Consider the following 18,829-nt stretch of genomic DNA (forward strand, 5'->3'; position numbering starts at 1 on the left):
GAATTGACACTTGAGAAATTCTAACAAATTCTAACAGCAGGTTTAGCGATGAAGACAAATATTGCTAATAAGTAACTTCTAGATATAGAAATATAGGGAGTTCTGGTGGCCTAGAGTTAAGAAGCTGTGCTGCAATCAGAAGGTACACAGCTCAAATCCACCAGCTACTTTGTAGGAGAAAGATGGGCAATCTCCTCACAAGTGATTAACTGCCTCTGAAAACTTGCAGAAGGGTCTGCTATGGATCAGTTTTAACTCAATAGTACACAGTAAAAACTATCTAGAAATATTTGTGGATGTTAAGTGATCTCTTAAGATATCATAAACTGTTACTTATTTATGCCTTGCCCATTCAAATTACCACTACAACTCTGTCAGAAGGTTTTTCCATTGGCTAAACACCGAAGTTTCGGCTTCAGCGGTCTTCCTCACTTCTCCATACTCCCCTCCCCCACAGGTGAAGAACAAGGGAAGCTAGATTCGAGTGCAGCACGTGGCAGCATGTAGCTGCTGCCTCATCCCATCTTCAATACTATGATAGCCAAACAGGGTCAAAGTTGTAATGTAAGTTTTCAAATTTTTACCCGAAGAAATAGAAAATTTGAGTCTATAACTCTCACAGCAATAAACCACTAAGCCGGTTCAGTTACTGGGCATAATGACTCTAAGTAAAAAATAAGGTTCATGTCCTAACGCGCTTGTAGTTTTTCTCACTGAAAAAGCTCTGCCACTTTACTCAGAGTTAATCACTTACATTTTATATGTAATTTATACCAACTTGGTTTCTCCTAGGAGCTTTTCTATCGATCAAGTTAAGACATGTTATTATTTATTCTCCCACTATTGATGGTAACTGTACTGACAGACTTGCTCAGCATTTCCTGTGAGCTGGCAGCAGGCTTTATTTGCTAAGTCTGTTTACATGCATTTCTTTACACAGTGGTTAATATAACACATGTGCACGTGCCACACACATGAAAATACATATGCATACATGTGCGTGCACACACACGTTGGAAGATAAACTCTTAAAGCTGAAAAAATCTTTTAGAACTAAAGTTTCAAATTAGAATTTTTACCAAAACTGAACACAACGTGCATTTTCCATACTTTGGATGAAAGTCCTGTTGACTGATGGCGGCACTGCCAGCTGGAGAGTGACTATTTAAAATAATTCTAGAAGCTCGGAAAAGGAAGTCATCTAACAATGGTTTAATGAGTGATGAGCCTGCAATAGAGAAGAATATTCAGGTTGAGGATGCACACTTGTATTCTAACTCAACTCTTGAACTTTCTTATCAGAACAGTAAAGGCACCCAAGAAGGCATTTAATTTACTTTAGGATTTATTTTTTTGAGTTTGTGTGTGTGTGTGTACACACACACACACACACACACACAATCTCAAGAGAGGAGGATCCCAGATGAGGTGGAATGATACAGTAACTGGGAAAATGGGGTTAGTTGTGTTGGAATCAGTGAGACTGGCTCGGGACAGGGTAGGCTTCAGAGCTGCTGTACAGAGGGTCGCAGGTGACTTGACAGCACATAACAACATACATAATCTCAAGGCTCTGTGTGGCACAAGGATCGGTGGGACGGGACAAGATGTCAGGATGTAAGCCCCACAGTAAGAGTGCCCTCCTTCATATGAAAGCTTACAGTTTAGTGAAGAGTCAAGTTTCCGTAAGTGCAAAGGGCACAAAAAGCAGAATGGTTCGAATGAATAATTAGAGTTTTTGAAACCTGCTGACTCTAGATTAAAATGGTGAGAATTTCTCTTTTCTATGCATCTCCTTCATTTACGAAATATAATTTATAATAGTAAATAAAATTTTATGGACTGTACATGTACCCCTTTATCTGGGGTGACAGCTAGGGACTGCATCCCCAAAAGAGAAACATCATTCAAAAGAAATGATACACAACAGACTATATATTATAAAGCACATGACAGATAAACTTCAAACAAGCAAAAAAATCCCAAAACAAAACAAGTCCCCAATCTAAAACCTACTTTCAATATCAGTTTGACTGAGTGGTATAAAGTTAAGATATCCAATCACTTTGAACACTGTAAAATTTTCTCGGTGATTCTAGTGACAAAGGTAAAATGCACTTTGAATTTGTTAGCCACTAAAATTCTAGGTAGTTTACTACTGTTCGAAGGGTCACTTTTCTGTCAAACACTTAACATCTATCTTCTTTTCCAATTGCCCACAACTGGGCAGTAACAGAGAACTGGGGTCTACTGCCACATGGTAAGATGCAGATGAAGCAGTAATTACCAAGCATTTCCTTTTCTGCTCCACAGAGTGAAAGAAGGGTCTTAATGAGTCGCAAGTGTCCAGCTAATAAGATGTTGTCTGCTTCACTGGTCTCACATTCAGCTGTGCGATTCGGTTCAAAGTTATCCAGCCAAGTAATCTCATCTTCCAGCATGGTGGCTGGGCTGATTCTTAACTGTTCCATTTCGGAAGCTAAGAAGGACAGGGAGACACACATTTATTACAAACAAACAAAGGAGGATTTTCCTTTATGAAGTAAAAATCCTGACTTAATTTAAGTACAGTCAAATCCTTTCATGTTATAGACCTAAAAAAAAATGTTATTAATAAACAGCAGGTTGGAATTATAGCCTTCAAGGGCTATGAAAGCTTTTACATAGTCAGTCTTTCTTCACAAACCAAACATTTATTAGTGCCTCTACTGAGCTGGGCATGTGCTGTATGGTGGGGGTATAAGATGGAAGAGAAAACTGAGCCTGGGATGCTCCTAGTTTGGTGGGTGTTAGCAGCTGACTGATGGGACAAACTTTCTGGAGAATGAAGTGATATTGGGATACAAGGAGTCCCCCCACTGCAGCAGTGTTACTCAAGCTAAGGGAGTGTAGGGTTCTGCAAAGGACAAAATCAACAGGGAAGCCACCAGAATCCAGATTTCTGGACAATAAGCAAACCCTAGGCACCTAAAAGCTATTCTGATTTTTTTCTGTATTAAATATTTTTCTTTCCCTTTCAAAGAAAGATTTAAAGCAAAAGCTTATATTGGCCTGGGGACGGGAGAGAAAAGGAGGGTGGTGATGTACATGATGCTAGTACACTACAACATAGTGACAAACAAGCAAGGTCCTTGCACTGTAAGGTACAGGGGCTATTCTGGGGTTGACCAGAGCTGGACTGGCATGCTGTCTCTACCACTTACTTGCTGTTTCCTTACTGACATACCCCGAAATGGGATCAGATCTGGATCCCTCAACACAAGTCCTACACTAACAATCTGTTCATTCTAAAATAGCATTTATTTCGGTTCTCAATAAGCAAAGGAGAACTCTCGCTGTAAGCCCAAAACAGAGAGAAAAGCCTTGATGGCATCTGTCTTTAACTTCTCTTGAAAGTCTGGTTGAAAACATGGTACTGAGGGGAGACTCAGAGACAGACATGCAGTCCATTCATTTCTCTAGACACAAAAGATCTTATCACTCAACAAAGACTCAGACTGACTGTATCATCTAAGTTTCCAACAAATCCAATTTCAGAAGCTTGACCACGGTGTCCTCAGTTTTTACTTAGAGACACTTCAGAAAGTGATGGTATTTGCCTTTGGGATCATGAGCCCCTGCGTCTTTTTTTTTTTAAATAATTTTAATGAGCATTTACAGAGATTTTGGATTTCCAGTCATCCATTGCTGCACTTCTCTCGAGCCCCTGCGTCTTTAAGCATTCATCACAGGAAGACCTTCACATGAAATTTTGTTTGGACTTAAGTGCTAGGGAATAGCACTTAAACGGATCATTTAAGAAATCATTTTGATGGAGGAAAATGTCCAAAAATGAGTGAATGAAAATCCAATTTTTCTGTAAACATTTGTTAAAATCACAACAAAATTAAAAGAAAAAGCACCCAACCCAAAAAATATGAATACTAATACTATAGATGAACCCCAATTCTGTGTGTATGGGTGTCATCAGTTCAGTCTATATATATGATGTTTTTCACAATTCCATGTTAAAAGCTTTAGATAGGATGCTCTTTCACTGTGAACATGTAGCATATACAATGTCACTGATAAGAGTTTTCTATGTTTAGAAATTCTTACCTATACTGCTATTTTAGTTCATAAAAGGGAATATACAATCTTTGTAGCTTTACAGCTGGCAATAAAGTATACCACTTAAAAAAACGAAAAAAACAAACAAACAAACAAAAAAAAACCAACAAAAAACATTCCATAGATCAATACTGAGAACAACTAAACATAGTCTGTTTCCTTTTGCACTTTTGACTTCAGGAATATCACAACTAAATTCTACCTGGGCCTTTATAGTTGGTACATGTGCAAAGTATATTTTTTTTCCCTTCTGGCTTTGACAGGCTTTTCTCAATTAACATTTTTGTTAATCTTGATTTTATTTATTTCCTGCAAGTAGAAGCAAATCCTTTGTATAGGAGGGTGGAGAATAAACAAGCAACTTTTGATTTGAACAATGCGCATTTGAAGATTAAGTTGCATTATTTCAGGGTAAATTCATATGATTAAGATTCAGGGGTACAAATTGATTTGAACCAGTTCAGTCACGGTGGATGCTGTGAAATCTGAACAGACCCAAATTTGTAAAAGACAAGTACAGCAGAAGAAGAATTTAAAGAAGAGGAATTGGGAGATGAAGCTGTGGAATGGGAGGTTTGGAAGAGAAGATGTAAGACCTGCAGAAGTCTGATGTGGGAAACTGATTACTGCCCAGACTGTAGAGGCACCATCTTTGATTGGATCACTGTTATTTTTGACTCCGCTGTTTAAGAGATTTAGTTGCTTATCAAGGTGCACACTGTTCTTGTTTTCTCGAAGGGAGATTAAGTTCCTAGCAGGGCAATGGCCCCTATTTCCCTGGTCCACTTGTCATACCAGTATACTTGGTCATGATTCATGACTGAACAAGGAAGAACTGGTGAGAAGCCCTGATAAAATCCAAATACCCTAATGGCACTACCTATAATATTTAAATCGCTTAACATGAAATAACTAGCTTCATTATCAACATGCCCCAAAATATAAACCTCCTCAATAATTAACCTCTAAGTTGTTGGAAGTGGTATACTACAGAGACAGATCATTCCTAATAGTTATACATCAATGCAATTAAAATATAAGCTGCTGGGCAATTTTTAGAAATCACAAATCATCTCAAACACATAAATGATTGGGTATAAAACAGAGGAAGAGCTCACACCATTTCCAAGGAAATAATATTCAACTTTAAATAATAATTACAATCTTATTTATACCTGAGTTATACAAGCTAGTCAAATTTAGGTTTGTCTGATTGGTGTTCCCTTCTGTTCCCTCTACTCTACACATACAAATTAAAATCAGACAACTACTTACTTGTCAGGTCATCCAACAATTGGCACCTCAGATCAAAATACTCCATACATTGAGATAACAGTCTAAAAAACAAGTAAGTTTCGTTATTAGAAAATGGCTGACTAGATATTTTTAAAAGTTTTTATTTATGCATACCTATGTTTACTTTTATTCACAATAGCAAAGAGTTGGAAACAACCCAAGTGCCCATCAACAAACAAACGGATAGAGAAGCTGTGGTATATTCACACAATGGAATACTATGATGTATTAAAAAACAAGGAACTCATGAATTATACAAAATTGGTGACCCTGGCAGATGTTATGTTATGCTTAGTGAAATATCTCAGTCACAAAAGGATAAATACTACATAAAGCCACTGTCGTAAAGCTGGACTGACATTGGGGTTGGGAGGAAACTAAGATAAGAGGGGACAAATAATGTATACTGTATTGGAACAAATGAGGGAGAGAGGTAACTGTTTAAAAAAGATAGATGATTAGGTATTATTGGCAAGACAAGAGTCCAGAATGAAAGCTGCACAGTGGAGTAGACTGGGGAGGAAGGGGATTGTCTAACAATGGAAGAATTTTTCTTTTACTTTTCAAAGAGAAAAGCGAACGTGGGGGAGGGGTGGGCAGGGAGGAAAGTGTGTAAAAATGAATGGATGGAAATACACAGTCTCTGTAAACTTCCATTAAAATTAATTTTAAAAAGGTTTTTATTTATAAGAACAAGTTCATAAAACAAATAAGCAAGAAGATTTTCCCAAGCAAAAAAAATTTATAGTGATTCTATTTCAATATATTAAGTAAAAAGAATTTAAATGATCTTGTTTACAGAGTACAAGAATAATGGTGTGAAGAGGGGAAATTATTAACTATCACATTTTGCACCAGCATGTGCACTGATTATAGATGTAATATACTGCATTAATTCATTCAAATGATATATCAGTATTTACTAAAACTATTCTAAAGCAAACACTAACAAAAACAACAATTTTGGTGCAGTAAATATAATAACACAGGAGAGCAAAACAACTATGAGATATCATCTCACCCCAGTCAGAATAGCAAAATTTAACTGAACAGCAAGCAACAAATGCTGGTGAGGTTGTGGAGAGACTAGAACCCTTATTCACTGTTGGTGGGAGTGTAAAATGGTGTAACCACTGTGGAAGGCGGTATGGCGCTTTCTCATAAAGTTGCAAATAGAGATACCATTTGACCCAGCAATTCCACTACTGGGAATATACCCCAAAGAGACCATAACTGATACCCAGGCAGACATATGCACACCCATGTTTATCGTGGCTTTGTTCACAATAGCAAGGAGTTGGAAACAACCTAAGTGCCTATCAACAAATGAATGGATAGAGAAGCTCTTGTATAGTCACACAATGGGATACTACACTGCATTGAAAAACAAGGAACTCATGCATTATTATTCAAAATGGGAGACCCTGGAGAACATTATGCTGAGTGAAGTATCTCAAAGTCACAAAGGGAAAAATACTGCATAGTGCCATTGTTGTAAAACATGACTCAGGGTTGGGGGGAAGACTGAGAAAGATGGGTTTAATAATGTATACTGCATTGAAACAGATGAGGGAGAAAACTGTTTAAAAGGGATATGTAATTAGGTATTTTTGTCATGACAGAAGACCAGAGTGAAGGCTGCATAGTGGAGTGGACCTGGGGGGAGGGTTTGTAAAACAATGAAAGAATTTTTCTTTTACTTTTCCAAGAGGGTAGTGTACTGGGGCAGGGGGAGGGTAGGAAGGGGAGAAAAGTGCAATAATGAATGAAGGGAAATCCAAAGCCTCTGTAAATGGTCATTGAAATTTATAATAAATTTTTTTTAAAAAAATTAGTAAATAACAAAAAAACCCCCAAAGAACACAGGAAAGGAACAATTTATGCCTTATAGTGACCCACTGTAACAATAGGTCTGAACTTTGTCCTATCCCGAGCCATCCTCATATCTCTGACACATTAGAGCCCACTGCTGCAGTCACTATGCCAATCTATCTCTTTGAAGGTCATCCTCTTTCACCAAACCTCTACCTTTCCAAGCATGATGTCCCCTCAAAGGAATAGCCTTTCCTAGCAATAGCCAAAGGCACAGGTTATTAAATTCTGACAGATCCTGACTTTAGTCTTGTCTGTCTCCATTACTTAAAACTAGTGTTTATGGACAACTTAGTTCACCTCCAATTACCAGTTTTCTAACTTTTAAAATGCTTACTACAATGGTAAAAAGAGGAGCTATAAGTCTTTCAAGAGTCTGTTGTGGGAGACTGATTACTGCCAGGACCATGGAGACCACCATTTTTTTAATGGATCACTGCTATTTTGACTCTGCTCTTTAAGAAATTTAGTTGTTTATCAATTTTCACACTGTTTTTGTTTCCTAGAAGGGAAATGAATATATACATACATACATAGAGACTCAAGCACAAACTAATGATGAGAGAATGTAATGAACAAAGGATTATTTCACAAATGTGGGTAAAAGTACTGCCAAATTGATTTGGCTGTTGTAAGGATCAAGTGCTAAATATTTATAAAGAATTGAGCATGCTGGATGGCATGTAAAGTTAACACATGGTAAGAAAGGAAGTTGTAGAAAACAGAAAAGAACACACAAGATTATAGTTAATATAAAATTAAACAGTTCTAGAGTCAAGAGATTCTTAAAAGAGTCTGAGTACGTGTACTGAAAAATTCATATAGTGCTTTCTATTTCTTCCCCAAGTTTAAGGACGTGAACCTCAACTAAAATTCTTAATATAATTCTATTAAACAGTCTAATTTTTGTAACAATAAGTATAATAGCTTATTTTGTTACAAAATGACTTGAAAAAATATTTTCACTATCCTTGTTGTGTTCCATCAAGTCAGAAATGACTCACAGCTGACTCTCCAAAGGGTTTTCAGAAGCAGTAAATCACACGGGAAGACTGTCCATCCTTCTCCTGTGGAGCAGCTGGTGGATTTGAACCATGTGCCTTTGGTGGCAGCACAATTCCTTAACGATAAGTCACCAGAACCCTCTTGCACATGCAGATAAAATGATAACTCTATTTTTTTTTTGATAACTCTATTTTTGAGGAAATTTTGCAGATCATTTATGTTTTAGTAATTTATACCTTTTTTTTTAAAAAAAAAATCTCCTGCTTTTATCTTAGGAGCTTGTGGTAGTCTCAATTCCCAGGGCTCTTAGCTCTACAGCACAAAGGACAACAAGGAAAGAAAATGATTTCACAAATTTCACTGGCACCTTTTAAGCCCCACAATGGCAATGCTTTGGAAAACTGAGTTGGAAAAAGTAGATTAAACTTACTTAAACTATGATTGTTATGTTTTTGTTATGTGTCATCGAGTCACCTGTGACTCACAGCGACCCTATGTCCAACAACACTAAACACTGCTCTATCTTATGCCAATCTTATTGTCTCTAACACACGTAGCCCCATTACCTCAGTCACTGAATCAATCCATCTCATTGAGGGCTTTCCTCTCTTGTGCTGTCCCTCTACCCTCCAAAGCACAACATTCCTCTCCAAAGACAGGTCCCACCTTGCAACATGTCCAATGTATGTCAGACAAAGCTTCAGAATCCTTGCCTCAAAGGAGCAGCCTGGTCTCACCCCTTTCTGGACAAACTTGTTTGTTTTCCTAGCAGTCCATGGAATAGTCAATACTCTTCTCTAGCACTACAGCTCAAAGTTCTCCTTCTATCTTCCCTATTCACTGCCCAGCTTTCTGATGCATAGCAAGTAACTGCAAAGACTATGACCTGGATCAGGCACACCTTAGTCTCTAGACTGACATCGTTGCTCTGAAAAGGTCTCTGATAAGCTGTTAACAATCATCTTCCTATGAAAGGCAGAACCAATTTACCCAAATGATTTTAAAATCTGAATCATAACTTTCCTACATGCCCATGTACATGTAAAACTAAGAAACTTATATGGACTGTCCAGAGCTACCTGCAAACATTGTGTTATAAAGTATACAGAGAGAAAGTGATGAATAAGAAGAGTGGTGTGGTGACATTTATACTATGACCTAGCTCAACCTCAGGCTCTCATCAACAGGGTGAGCCCTCCTTCTCTGTGGGGTAGGTAGACCCATAGGATGAAGGAGGAGAACAAAGGATGGAGAAAGCCTGGTGGTGCTTCTTCTAATTCTCCTAACCTGAAAGGAGAGAAAACCATAAACGCCTTCTCTCAGGGCACTAAGAGCAGAGTCAAGGCAAACAAAAATTCTTTGATCATCTTAAAAATGCACCTTAGTCTTCAGAGGAGTGATATATACAATTCATTATTCATTCTTTTTCTCTTTCTGTATAACTTCTGCTATCCCTGTCTTTGCTACTTACCTCTGATTGACTCCTCTCATAATACTGGTTGGAGACCAGAGAGGCAGCTGAGCCGTGAGGATAACACCTAGAAGAAACTGATTTGGTTTCTGTACATCTGGGTGAGATGAAGTATCTGTCTGACTGAGAGTATACAGTTGGTCACAGGCAACACGGCGAATCTGAAATGACACCATCAGCAAAGGACATACATCAATCAACCCATTAAAACTGCTTAAAAAGGATTCTCCTCTGCACACCCATGTTTATTGCGGCTTTGTTCGCAATAGCAAAGAGCTGGAAACAATCCAAGTGCCCATCAACAAATGAGTGGATAGAGAAGTTCTGGAATTGAATGGATAGAGAAGCAATGGAATACTATGCAGCATTGAAAAACAAGGAACTCATGAAATATTATGAAAAATGGATGACCCTGGAGGACATTACGCTGAGTTAAATAGCTCAGTCACAAAAGGACAAATACTGCATAGGGCCACTGTTATAAAACAGGACTGACATCAGGGTTGAGGGAAGGCAGAGAAGGAGGGGAGGAATGATGCATACTGCATTGAAACAGATGAGGGAGAGAACTGTTTAAAAGAGATATACGACTGGGTATTATTGTCATGACAGGAGTCCAGAATGAAGGCTGCACAGTGGAACTTGCGGGGAGGGACTCCATAACAATGAAAGAGTTTTTCTTTTACTTTTCAAGGAAAAGAGGGAATTGGGGGGGAGTGGGTGGGCAGGGAGAAAAGTGCAACAATGAATGACTGGAAACCCCAAGTCTTTGTAAACTTTCATTAAAATAAATAAAAAGGAAAGATAAAAAAAAGAGATCCTTGACAGAACATTTTCCCAATGCAATATGCTGTTAATTTCTTTACTATGGCTTCTATTGGTATTGATTGTAGATCCAATTAAAATTAAATCCTTGATTATTTCAATCAAAAAAAAGGATTCTCCTCCAAAGACCGTAGTATTTACTTATTCATTCAAGTTATTGATGGATGCTTATCAAGCTATGAGTTTCAACTGTTAAAGGCAAAGTTCCCACTGAATAAAACTGGGCTAATTAAAAACAAGCATATTTGGGGAAAAGCTTTCCCTCTGTAATTATTAAGCTAGTCTTAATCAAAGAAAGAAAAACTATTAAGAGTTTTTAAAAGTTCATTTTCAAGGCCATGTAAGAAGCTGGGAATCATAAAATCTAATGCAAGTTCAGGACTTAAGGTTGGTTTTCCTAATTTTCATGAACATGTCAACCTCAATGCCAGCTGCCCTGGTAAGCCATCAATCTGAACCCTGACTACTCACTTTATTTGCAATATACAAATAGAAAATAGTTCCTTATAATAAAAACCAGATAGTATGCCTCTGGCCCCTAGGTAATCATAGTAGAGCCGTCTTCTAACTGTTGGTGAAATATGCAGGAGCCACAGAGTATGAGTGCTGACTGTGCACTCAGAGTACCGTGAGGCCCATGCTGAGAGAAGCAGGGCTCTCTGAGAACGAAATGCCCTCCTTTCAATCCTTCCCACAGAGTCACTGCTATCTGAGAGAGCCCATATCACAACAGGATCCTTTAAAGGGATTTTTAGAAAGTCATCAAAAAATTCTTACCTCAGCACTTGGGGATCCAAGTAGAATATCAATGATAAAATCAGCAACACAGGGCAAGTTATAAAAAGATGCTAACAATAGAAAGGGGAATTGGGTGAGGAAGAGGAGGGGAGAATTAAGTTAGACAATGTATTTTAAAAATAACAAAAAATGTAAATAATCCTTTCTTTTACACAGAATGTGAATTCTAGATTTTCTATGACAGTTTCCACATCTGTCGATCTACCCCATGAAACTCTAAGATGCTCAAGAACAAAAGCCATGCCCTAGTCACCTTCATATCTCCAAAGCTGGCACAATACCTTGCCACAAACATTTACAGAATAAATAGCTATTGCACTAAACCACCACTGTACTCACTTAGCTAAAAACTGTATCCGAAATTAAATATGCTGTTAAGATACTGCAGAGTCAAAGCCCAGCAGCCAGAGCAGAAATTTCCAGAGGAAATTCTTGGCTGCAGTCACTGGAACAGCAGATCAGCAGCTCCTGCGAAGCTGCTCGAAGGGTTTGATCTGCCCATCTTTCAGTAAGGAGACAAGCACTTAACCACTCTTTCATCTGGGCTCCTTGAGAAGTTATAGTTTCTTCTCATTCTGATCTGAAAATAATCTCTAAATTAAAATTCTACAAAGCCAGAAATGAGACTATGCTATACTTTCAAAAGCATTTATAATGGCTTAAGCTTCTCATATATAAACCACGAAAAGCATTTTTGTTCAAAGTACATACTTTCGGATGCTATTTTAATACTTTATAAATATTTTAACATTTTCTACATATTTATTTTGATATATGTAATTATTATATGTTATCCTAAAGATTTAACAATCACCACCAATTCTATCTATGTCAACAAGCTTTATGAATTAGTAATAACAGTTAGAAGCTCCTAAGTGTTGGTATACATTTTTAAAGTAGAATTACTAAAACTAGACAATAGTCTCTGTCTTCATGAAGTGTGTAATCTAGTATGGGACACTGGACATAAGAAATGATTACACCACATTACTTAGTAAGTAAGCGTTACAGAGTGAAATAAGGATTCTGGTAGTACTAGAGCAAAGGAACCTCTAGTGGCCTACTTGGTAAGGAGTTGCACTCACAACCCAAAGGCAAGGAGTTCAAATTGACCAGCTGCCCCATAGGAAAAAGATGGGCAATCCCCTCTCATGTGGTATACAGCCTTTGAAAACCCACTGGAGGATCAGCTATGAGTCAGTTCCAACCACATGGCACGTAATAACAAAAGGGCAAAGAGAGGGTTGTGTTTTTTAAAAGGTAGCCTGAAGGTCTCATTCAAAACTCAAACGCACTGCCTTCAAGTCAGAACTGACTCAGAGTTAACCCTTAGGTGAGTTTCCAGGAGACAAATCACATGGGGTATATTGGCCATTTCCAAACTAACTTTGGGTTTGCAAGGCAATTTGCCATAGACTACACCACCAAGCAAGGGGTTGTGTTTTTTTAAAAGGCAGGCAGGAAAAACATCTTTTTGTTGTTAGGTACTATCACGTCAACTACAACTCACAGTGACCCTGAGAGCAACAGAACTGGACCTTTCCCTGTCCTGTGCCACCCTTGCCACCTCTGATATGCCTGATCCCATTGTTATCATCCCATGTAAGGTCATCTCTTTCTCTGACCAGCCACCATTCCCATCAACGTATCTTTTTCCAAGGACTGGCCCCTCCTGACAACATGCTTAAAGTATGTGAGATGAAGTTTCACAATTTTTTCCTCTAAGGATCACTCTGGTCTCATTAGATGGTGACAAGTGAGCAAAGACCTGCAGCACATGAGGGAAGAGCTATGTGGATATATGGGGAAAGAGCACACAAGTACAGGGCCCTGAGGCGGGAACACGTCTACAGCACCGGGGAACAGCATGGGGCCAGAGCAGTGGAAACACAGTGAACAAAGGGAGGAGCAAGAGACGGTGAAGACACAGAAGTACTGAGGGGAGTGATGAAGTTATCAAGCCTTAGAAAGCACTCTGAATTTTCACTCCATATGGACTGGTAAGCCACTGGGAGGTTTTGAATACATAATAGTCCATTCATAATACATAAAGTCCATTCTGGTAATGGAGAATGATGTGCAAAAGCTGAAGCAGGGATATTACTTAGGGCACTACTGCTAGTCCAAGGAAGAAAGGATGGAGATTTGAAGGGTAATTAGAATGAAGGTGGTCCTACAGAATGGAATCTTGATACTGTCTGAAACAGGATGTCCTGCCAGATGAGGGGGTGGGAGAGAGTAGTCAGACACCAAGATTTTAAAAACCTTGGTGATATGAGGAATGAAGTTATGATTAACAAGGCTGGAAATCTCTGGGGTGATAGGGGTAAGGCCAATAGTTCAATTCTGGGCAGATTAGCTGTAGAGCATCTATCTGGCACCTAAGTGGATACCGATTCAAATTTAGGAGTTGTCAGCTTATACACACAATTTAAGGTTGTCAGATTAATAAAATCACCACAAAAAGAAAGTGACTGCAGACAGAGAAGAGAGGATGGCCAAGAGACCGAGCTCTAGCGTTGAAAGAATAATCACTAATAACAGCCCCAGACTGACCACGTAACAGCCAAGATAAAAGGGCAAATTTAAAATTTCATAAACTTTAGTAATGGATTCATTAATACTTGGAAGCAGGAGGGACATCCACTTCCTAAACAACATGCCTCTGGAAACTCTATGAACTTTGATAGTTATAGAAAGGCTTCAGGCCTTTTGTTCATAGATCACTATGAGTTGTGCTAGACTTGACGGTAACCAATAACATTTTAGAACTGATAACAGAATTTTGGCAAATTACCAATGTGGTGCTAACCAAAAAAGTCAATAGGTGAAATCTACCTACTGCCCTGTGGAAGATGGGCTGTTTCCTCCTGTTGAGATTTACAACATTGGAAATCCAATGGGAGTTCTCGATGTGTCAGAATCAATTTGATGGCACAGATTTTTTTTCTTTTTTCTTTATTCTATAGTTTGTGAAGCAGTAAATTTGGGATGTTTAAAGTTCTCAATAGATGGTAAGCTCTAGGAAGACAGACACACTGTAGCCGTTACCACTGATTATGGAACCTTGTGCGGAAGGTGCTCACTAAACATCTGTTTAGATTTAACACCATTCTAGTACAGCAGTTACTTAGTTTACATGCCAATTCTGCCCAATTTTACTTTTTATTTCTATGTACAACCTTATCTATGAATAGAAATAATTCTAGCAGAAAACTAGCCCTTTCCTAAATTAGAAGTAATTAATCGTAAGTAAACCTCAAGCCTACCCAGCTGTTGGCTGCGAAGCTGTAGGCACGTAACCAAAAGAGACAAGGCCTCTCCTGCAATCAGTGAGTCTTTGGTGGATACAGACTGTTGTCGAACGCAGATTCCTGCATGCAGAGCTACTGGTTCTCCTTCACTCCCAGAGCTGCAATTGCTTCCTGAAAATAAACAAGCACAAATGTAAGAATCCTTCAGAAAGTATGCAATAGCTCTAATATCCTTTCAGTGTGTTCCAGAAGCTTATGAGACATTAACTAGGTCAAAAAAGCACTTTAGTCTGAGAAAAAAAAAAGATCTGATTACTCTAACTTAAAACATCACAACTTCTCTTTACTTAAAATACATTTTGAGGCACAAAGTAGAGGGCGTTTAAAGTAACAGAAGTAAGAGTATTACACTCTTGGGAGTTTATATAATTTTGAGTCCTCCTGTTGTTGTGAGGTTCCACAGAATGGACTATGAATCACAGCGACCGTATTAATAACTGATCTAAATCTCGCTCTTTTCTGAACCACTCTCACTCCTTTATACTCAAGATCACTGTTGCAGTCACTGTATCAATCCATTTTGTCAAAGGTCTTCTTCTCTTTCACTGACCCTCTATTTTCCCCAACAAGTCCTCCTGACAACATGTCCAAATGTGAAATGAAATGTCATCATCCTTGCCTCTGGTTGTACTTTCTCCAAGACTGATTTTTATGTTCTTTTGGCAGTCCATGAGATATTCAATACTATTCTCTAGCACCACAATTCAAAGGTATCGGTTCTTCTTCTGGCATCTTTATTCACTGTCCAAATTTCAGACAGAATAGGAAGCAACTGAAAATACTATGATCTGCTTGAGATACACTTGGAGTCTTTAAATTAACACTATTGCTCTTAAGCACTTTAAAGAGGTCTTTGACAGTAGATTTACCCAATGTAACTTATCTTTAGATTTCTTAACTTTTGCTAGTGAGCCTGTGATTGTGGATGCAGGTGAAATGAAATGGTCAACAACTTCAATATTTCCTTTATCATTTCGTTGTCTGTTATGGTAAGGTGAGGATTTTGGTTTTCCTGATGTTGAGATGTGACCCATATTGAAGGCTGTGGAGTCTTTGATTTTCCTAGACCACTAGAAATACTCTTTTTTTTAAATTCTAGATTATTTATATGTACTTAAATATAAAAACCCTAACAAAATCCTTTAAATTTACCATTTCTGCATGTATACATGACATAAAACTCAATTTTTAAAAAACCTAAAGTTTTATAAACACATAGATCAAATGGAAAACCAAAGGAGAATCTGAGGAATAAAACTATTTATGAAGGCTTAATAGAAAACTGGTCAAACTAAGAAAAGTCTGTTTTTCAGGAATGAATTCTAGATAAATCTGTATTAGATCCAATTTGCTTTATGACCTTTTAATACTAAGAAAAGTTAAAGATCCTGCTTGGTTTAGTTTCCCTACTTTCTGTGTTTACAAACTCCCATCTCCACCCCATCTCCCACCCTTTAAAAGTACAATGGACAGACTGCAATATGCATAGATAATGAATTTAATGACTCTTTACTCAGGCTCAAAAGCAAGAGAAAGAGCTTTCTCCTTTTTGTATATATCTGTGTATATCTTTTTATATATCTGTATATATCTTTTTGCTTTATCTGTGTGTATGGATAATTATGATAGCTACCAGAGCCCACAGTTATGTTTTCTCTATTTGGTCAATACCTGAACTGCTGAGTCTGTTTCTAATTCCAGCAGGAAACAGCGAATTACTTTCTTTAATTGGCTGGCTACTTCCAACAAGGTCAAGGCGTCCTGCCGCTGCCGCCCATGACAATCTCATGAAACACGCCACAGTAGAAGTGAAATCGCTTACTTCCATCGTCTGAAGAAGTTTGGAAAGAATGTTATGAGAGAAAGCAGCACTTGAGCACATCCTATGATTTCTATAACCTTCTCACGGCTCTCAATTTTTCAAGACTCTTTTCTTTTCAAGATCGTTCAGAAGGAGAGTCTCCTTCACAACACCACACTGTTCAAAGACTTTTAATGTCCCCTCTCTTACCCAGAACACAGAAACTCTGAACTCCATAACTGAGTTCTTAATTGCAACTAAATCAGTGATAGCAGCCTTCTGAGCAATTGACTCATAGAAACCTTATGAGTAACAGGTCTGAACCTTGCCCTATCTTGTGCCATTTTCACCATCTCTGATATGCTCAAGCCTAAAGTATTCTATTAATTTCATGATTTTCTCTCTTCACACAGACTACATTTCAGACAACTGTAATCTTCCATACAAACTCAGGTTTTGTCTAATTGTACTCATGCTCTCCCTTTTGGGAGATTAGAGCTCTCTTCTCCTACTTCCTTTTCTCTATATTTAATCTGTCTATTTTTCGAGGCCTAGCTCAAATGCCATTTCCTACTATAAAATCACTCATGACAGTCACTGGTGAAGGTGTTAATCCCTCTTATATAGAATGCTCACTTTCTTACTCGTCGTAAGTTCCTTAAAAACAATATGCAAGTCTTAATCCCTCTTCTATCTGCACAAACCCCACAGATCTAAGGCAATGCCCTCTTAACAGGAGGTACTTACACCCTCTTGAACACACAAATCACCTACTTGAATCGCAACCCGGGCTGCAGGGATGATTTCCTCGACTCTGATAGAGGATCGGTCAGACACTGACAACTGCCGGTAGGATGACTTTTCTGGAGTGCCACACAAGGACATCTGCCTGCTGGTCTGTCGGCTGACATTTCGGAATGGGCGAGAAGAAAGTGCTTCTATGCCATCTTTGGTGAGGTCTTCATCTAATAATGTGGGCATTGTTTGTCCAACAAGCAAAAACCTCAAAATGAGATAAGAAGGTAGACTTACTCTACATTATTCTGTACTATTTTCTCTTGAGGAGAAAAAGAAAATCAAGCATTGACTAAGGAATGCGTTATTCACATACCTTGCAAGTTGCAGACAGATGGAATAAACACCTTGCCTAGTTTCATAGTCTACTTCTGATGGGATGGAATCCCTCTGCATAACATTTACAACCAAACTGAAAAGAAAAGAAAAGAAAAGCAGAATATTAAACACTTCTTTCTTTTACAAGAATATTTGCCAGAATTAATATATTGGTTCCAAGTACTGTCAATAAAAATTTCTGCAACACAATGATTCTCTATGATCACCGTAACTTTCATGATCTACTTAACAGCAGATAGAGCACTTTGGATAGTATGTCTTCTCACTAACTGGTTTGCTTGCGTTCAAGAAACAACTATTATCTTGGTAGTAGCTGAACAAGCAACTCAAAATACATCCAAATTTGGTATATTTAACCAAGTTTGTTTCTCACTACATCTACTACAATCTATGTTTCTACAAAACCTTTCCAATCGCTGGTGTCCTTGTTTCTACTTTCAACTTTTCCCTACTTTCAAATCTATTAAGATTGACCAGAGTTAACCTTTAAGTAAGTAAGATTGTAGCACTTTCTTTGCTCAAAATCCTGCAATATTTCCCTACTACCAATAGAGAGAAAAAGGCAAGGCAATCTTCAGAGGAACTTATCATGTACTACGTATCTTACACTCTGGGATCTTCCTAACCTCACTGACCTTGACCCAACCCCACAGGCTCCTGCTGGTCCACATCTCCACTGGCGATAGACAGGGAAGCTGCTTCTGACAAGCGTCTCCAGATGTCTGTCTAGTGACCTTGTTTCTCTCAAGTCTTGTAAAATGTCACCTCATCAGTGAAGCTTTTCTTAACTTCTCTCTCATTGCCACTGAACTGGAATCAGCTCCTTCCTCTCCAGTAGGAGTCATGAGGCTGTAAAATGCATGGGAGGAGAGTGCCCATCTTTTTCTTGAGGAGCTTCTGGTGGACCTGAGCCCTCAGAAATGCACTGCCTTTGGCTTAACCGCACAACTCCTGATGGACTACCCCACCTCGTCCTCCCTTTCCTTATTTTTTCTACAATTATATCACCATCTGATAGACCTTTAGTTGTTTATTGACTGTTTATTCTTCTCATGGTGTAAGCTTCAAGAGACATGAATATCTAAGCTACTTATTGCTCTATTCTTCATTCTCAGAACAAAACTGGGAAAATAAACTAACTGTTACACATAAATTCCAAACCAAATCCATTGCTACTGAGTCAATGCTGACTACAGGGCAGAA

At 38.3% G+C, this 18,829-nt stretch overlaps 1 protein-coding gene across 1 annotated transcript in view; it reads right to left on the minus strand.

Annotated features, from left to right (window-relative positions):
• Positions 1 to 18,829, minus strand: part of USP24 (ubiquitin specific peptidase 24) — a 181,128-nt gene that overhangs the window by 44,466 nt on the left and 117,833 nt on the right. Inside the window, exons 33-41 of the mRNA XM_006879725.1 lie at positions 17,604 to 17,699; positions 17,267 to 17,495; positions 16,363 to 16,522; positions 14,647 to 14,802; positions 11,357 to 11,427; positions 9,755 to 9,915; positions 5,386 to 5,447; positions 2,288 to 2,479; positions 1,111 to 1,228 (exon numbers count right to left, since the gene is read on the minus strand). Coding sequence (XP_006879787.1) covers positions 1,111 to 1,228; positions 2,288 to 2,479; positions 5,386 to 5,447; positions 9,755 to 9,915; positions 11,357 to 11,427; positions 14,647 to 14,802; positions 16,363 to 16,522; positions 17,267 to 17,495; positions 17,604 to 17,699 — 1,245 coding nt within the window. The remainder of the gene's footprint in view (positions 1 to 1,110; positions 1,229 to 2,287; positions 2,480 to 5,385; positions 5,448 to 9,754; positions 9,916 to 11,356; positions 11,428 to 14,646; positions 14,803 to 16,362; positions 16,523 to 17,266; positions 17,496 to 17,603; positions 17,700 to 18,829) is intronic.

The sequence above is a fragment of the Elephantulus edwardii genome, unplaced genomic scaffold (genome assembly GCF_000299155.1).
Source record: "Elephantulus edwardii isolate Elephantulus edwardi_28Jun2011 unplaced genomic scaffold, EleEdw1.0 scaffold00005, whole genome shotgun sequence".
Taxonomy (NCBI): domain Eukaryota; kingdom Metazoa; phylum Chordata; class Mammalia; order Macroscelidea; family Macroscelididae; genus Elephantulus; species Elephantulus edwardii.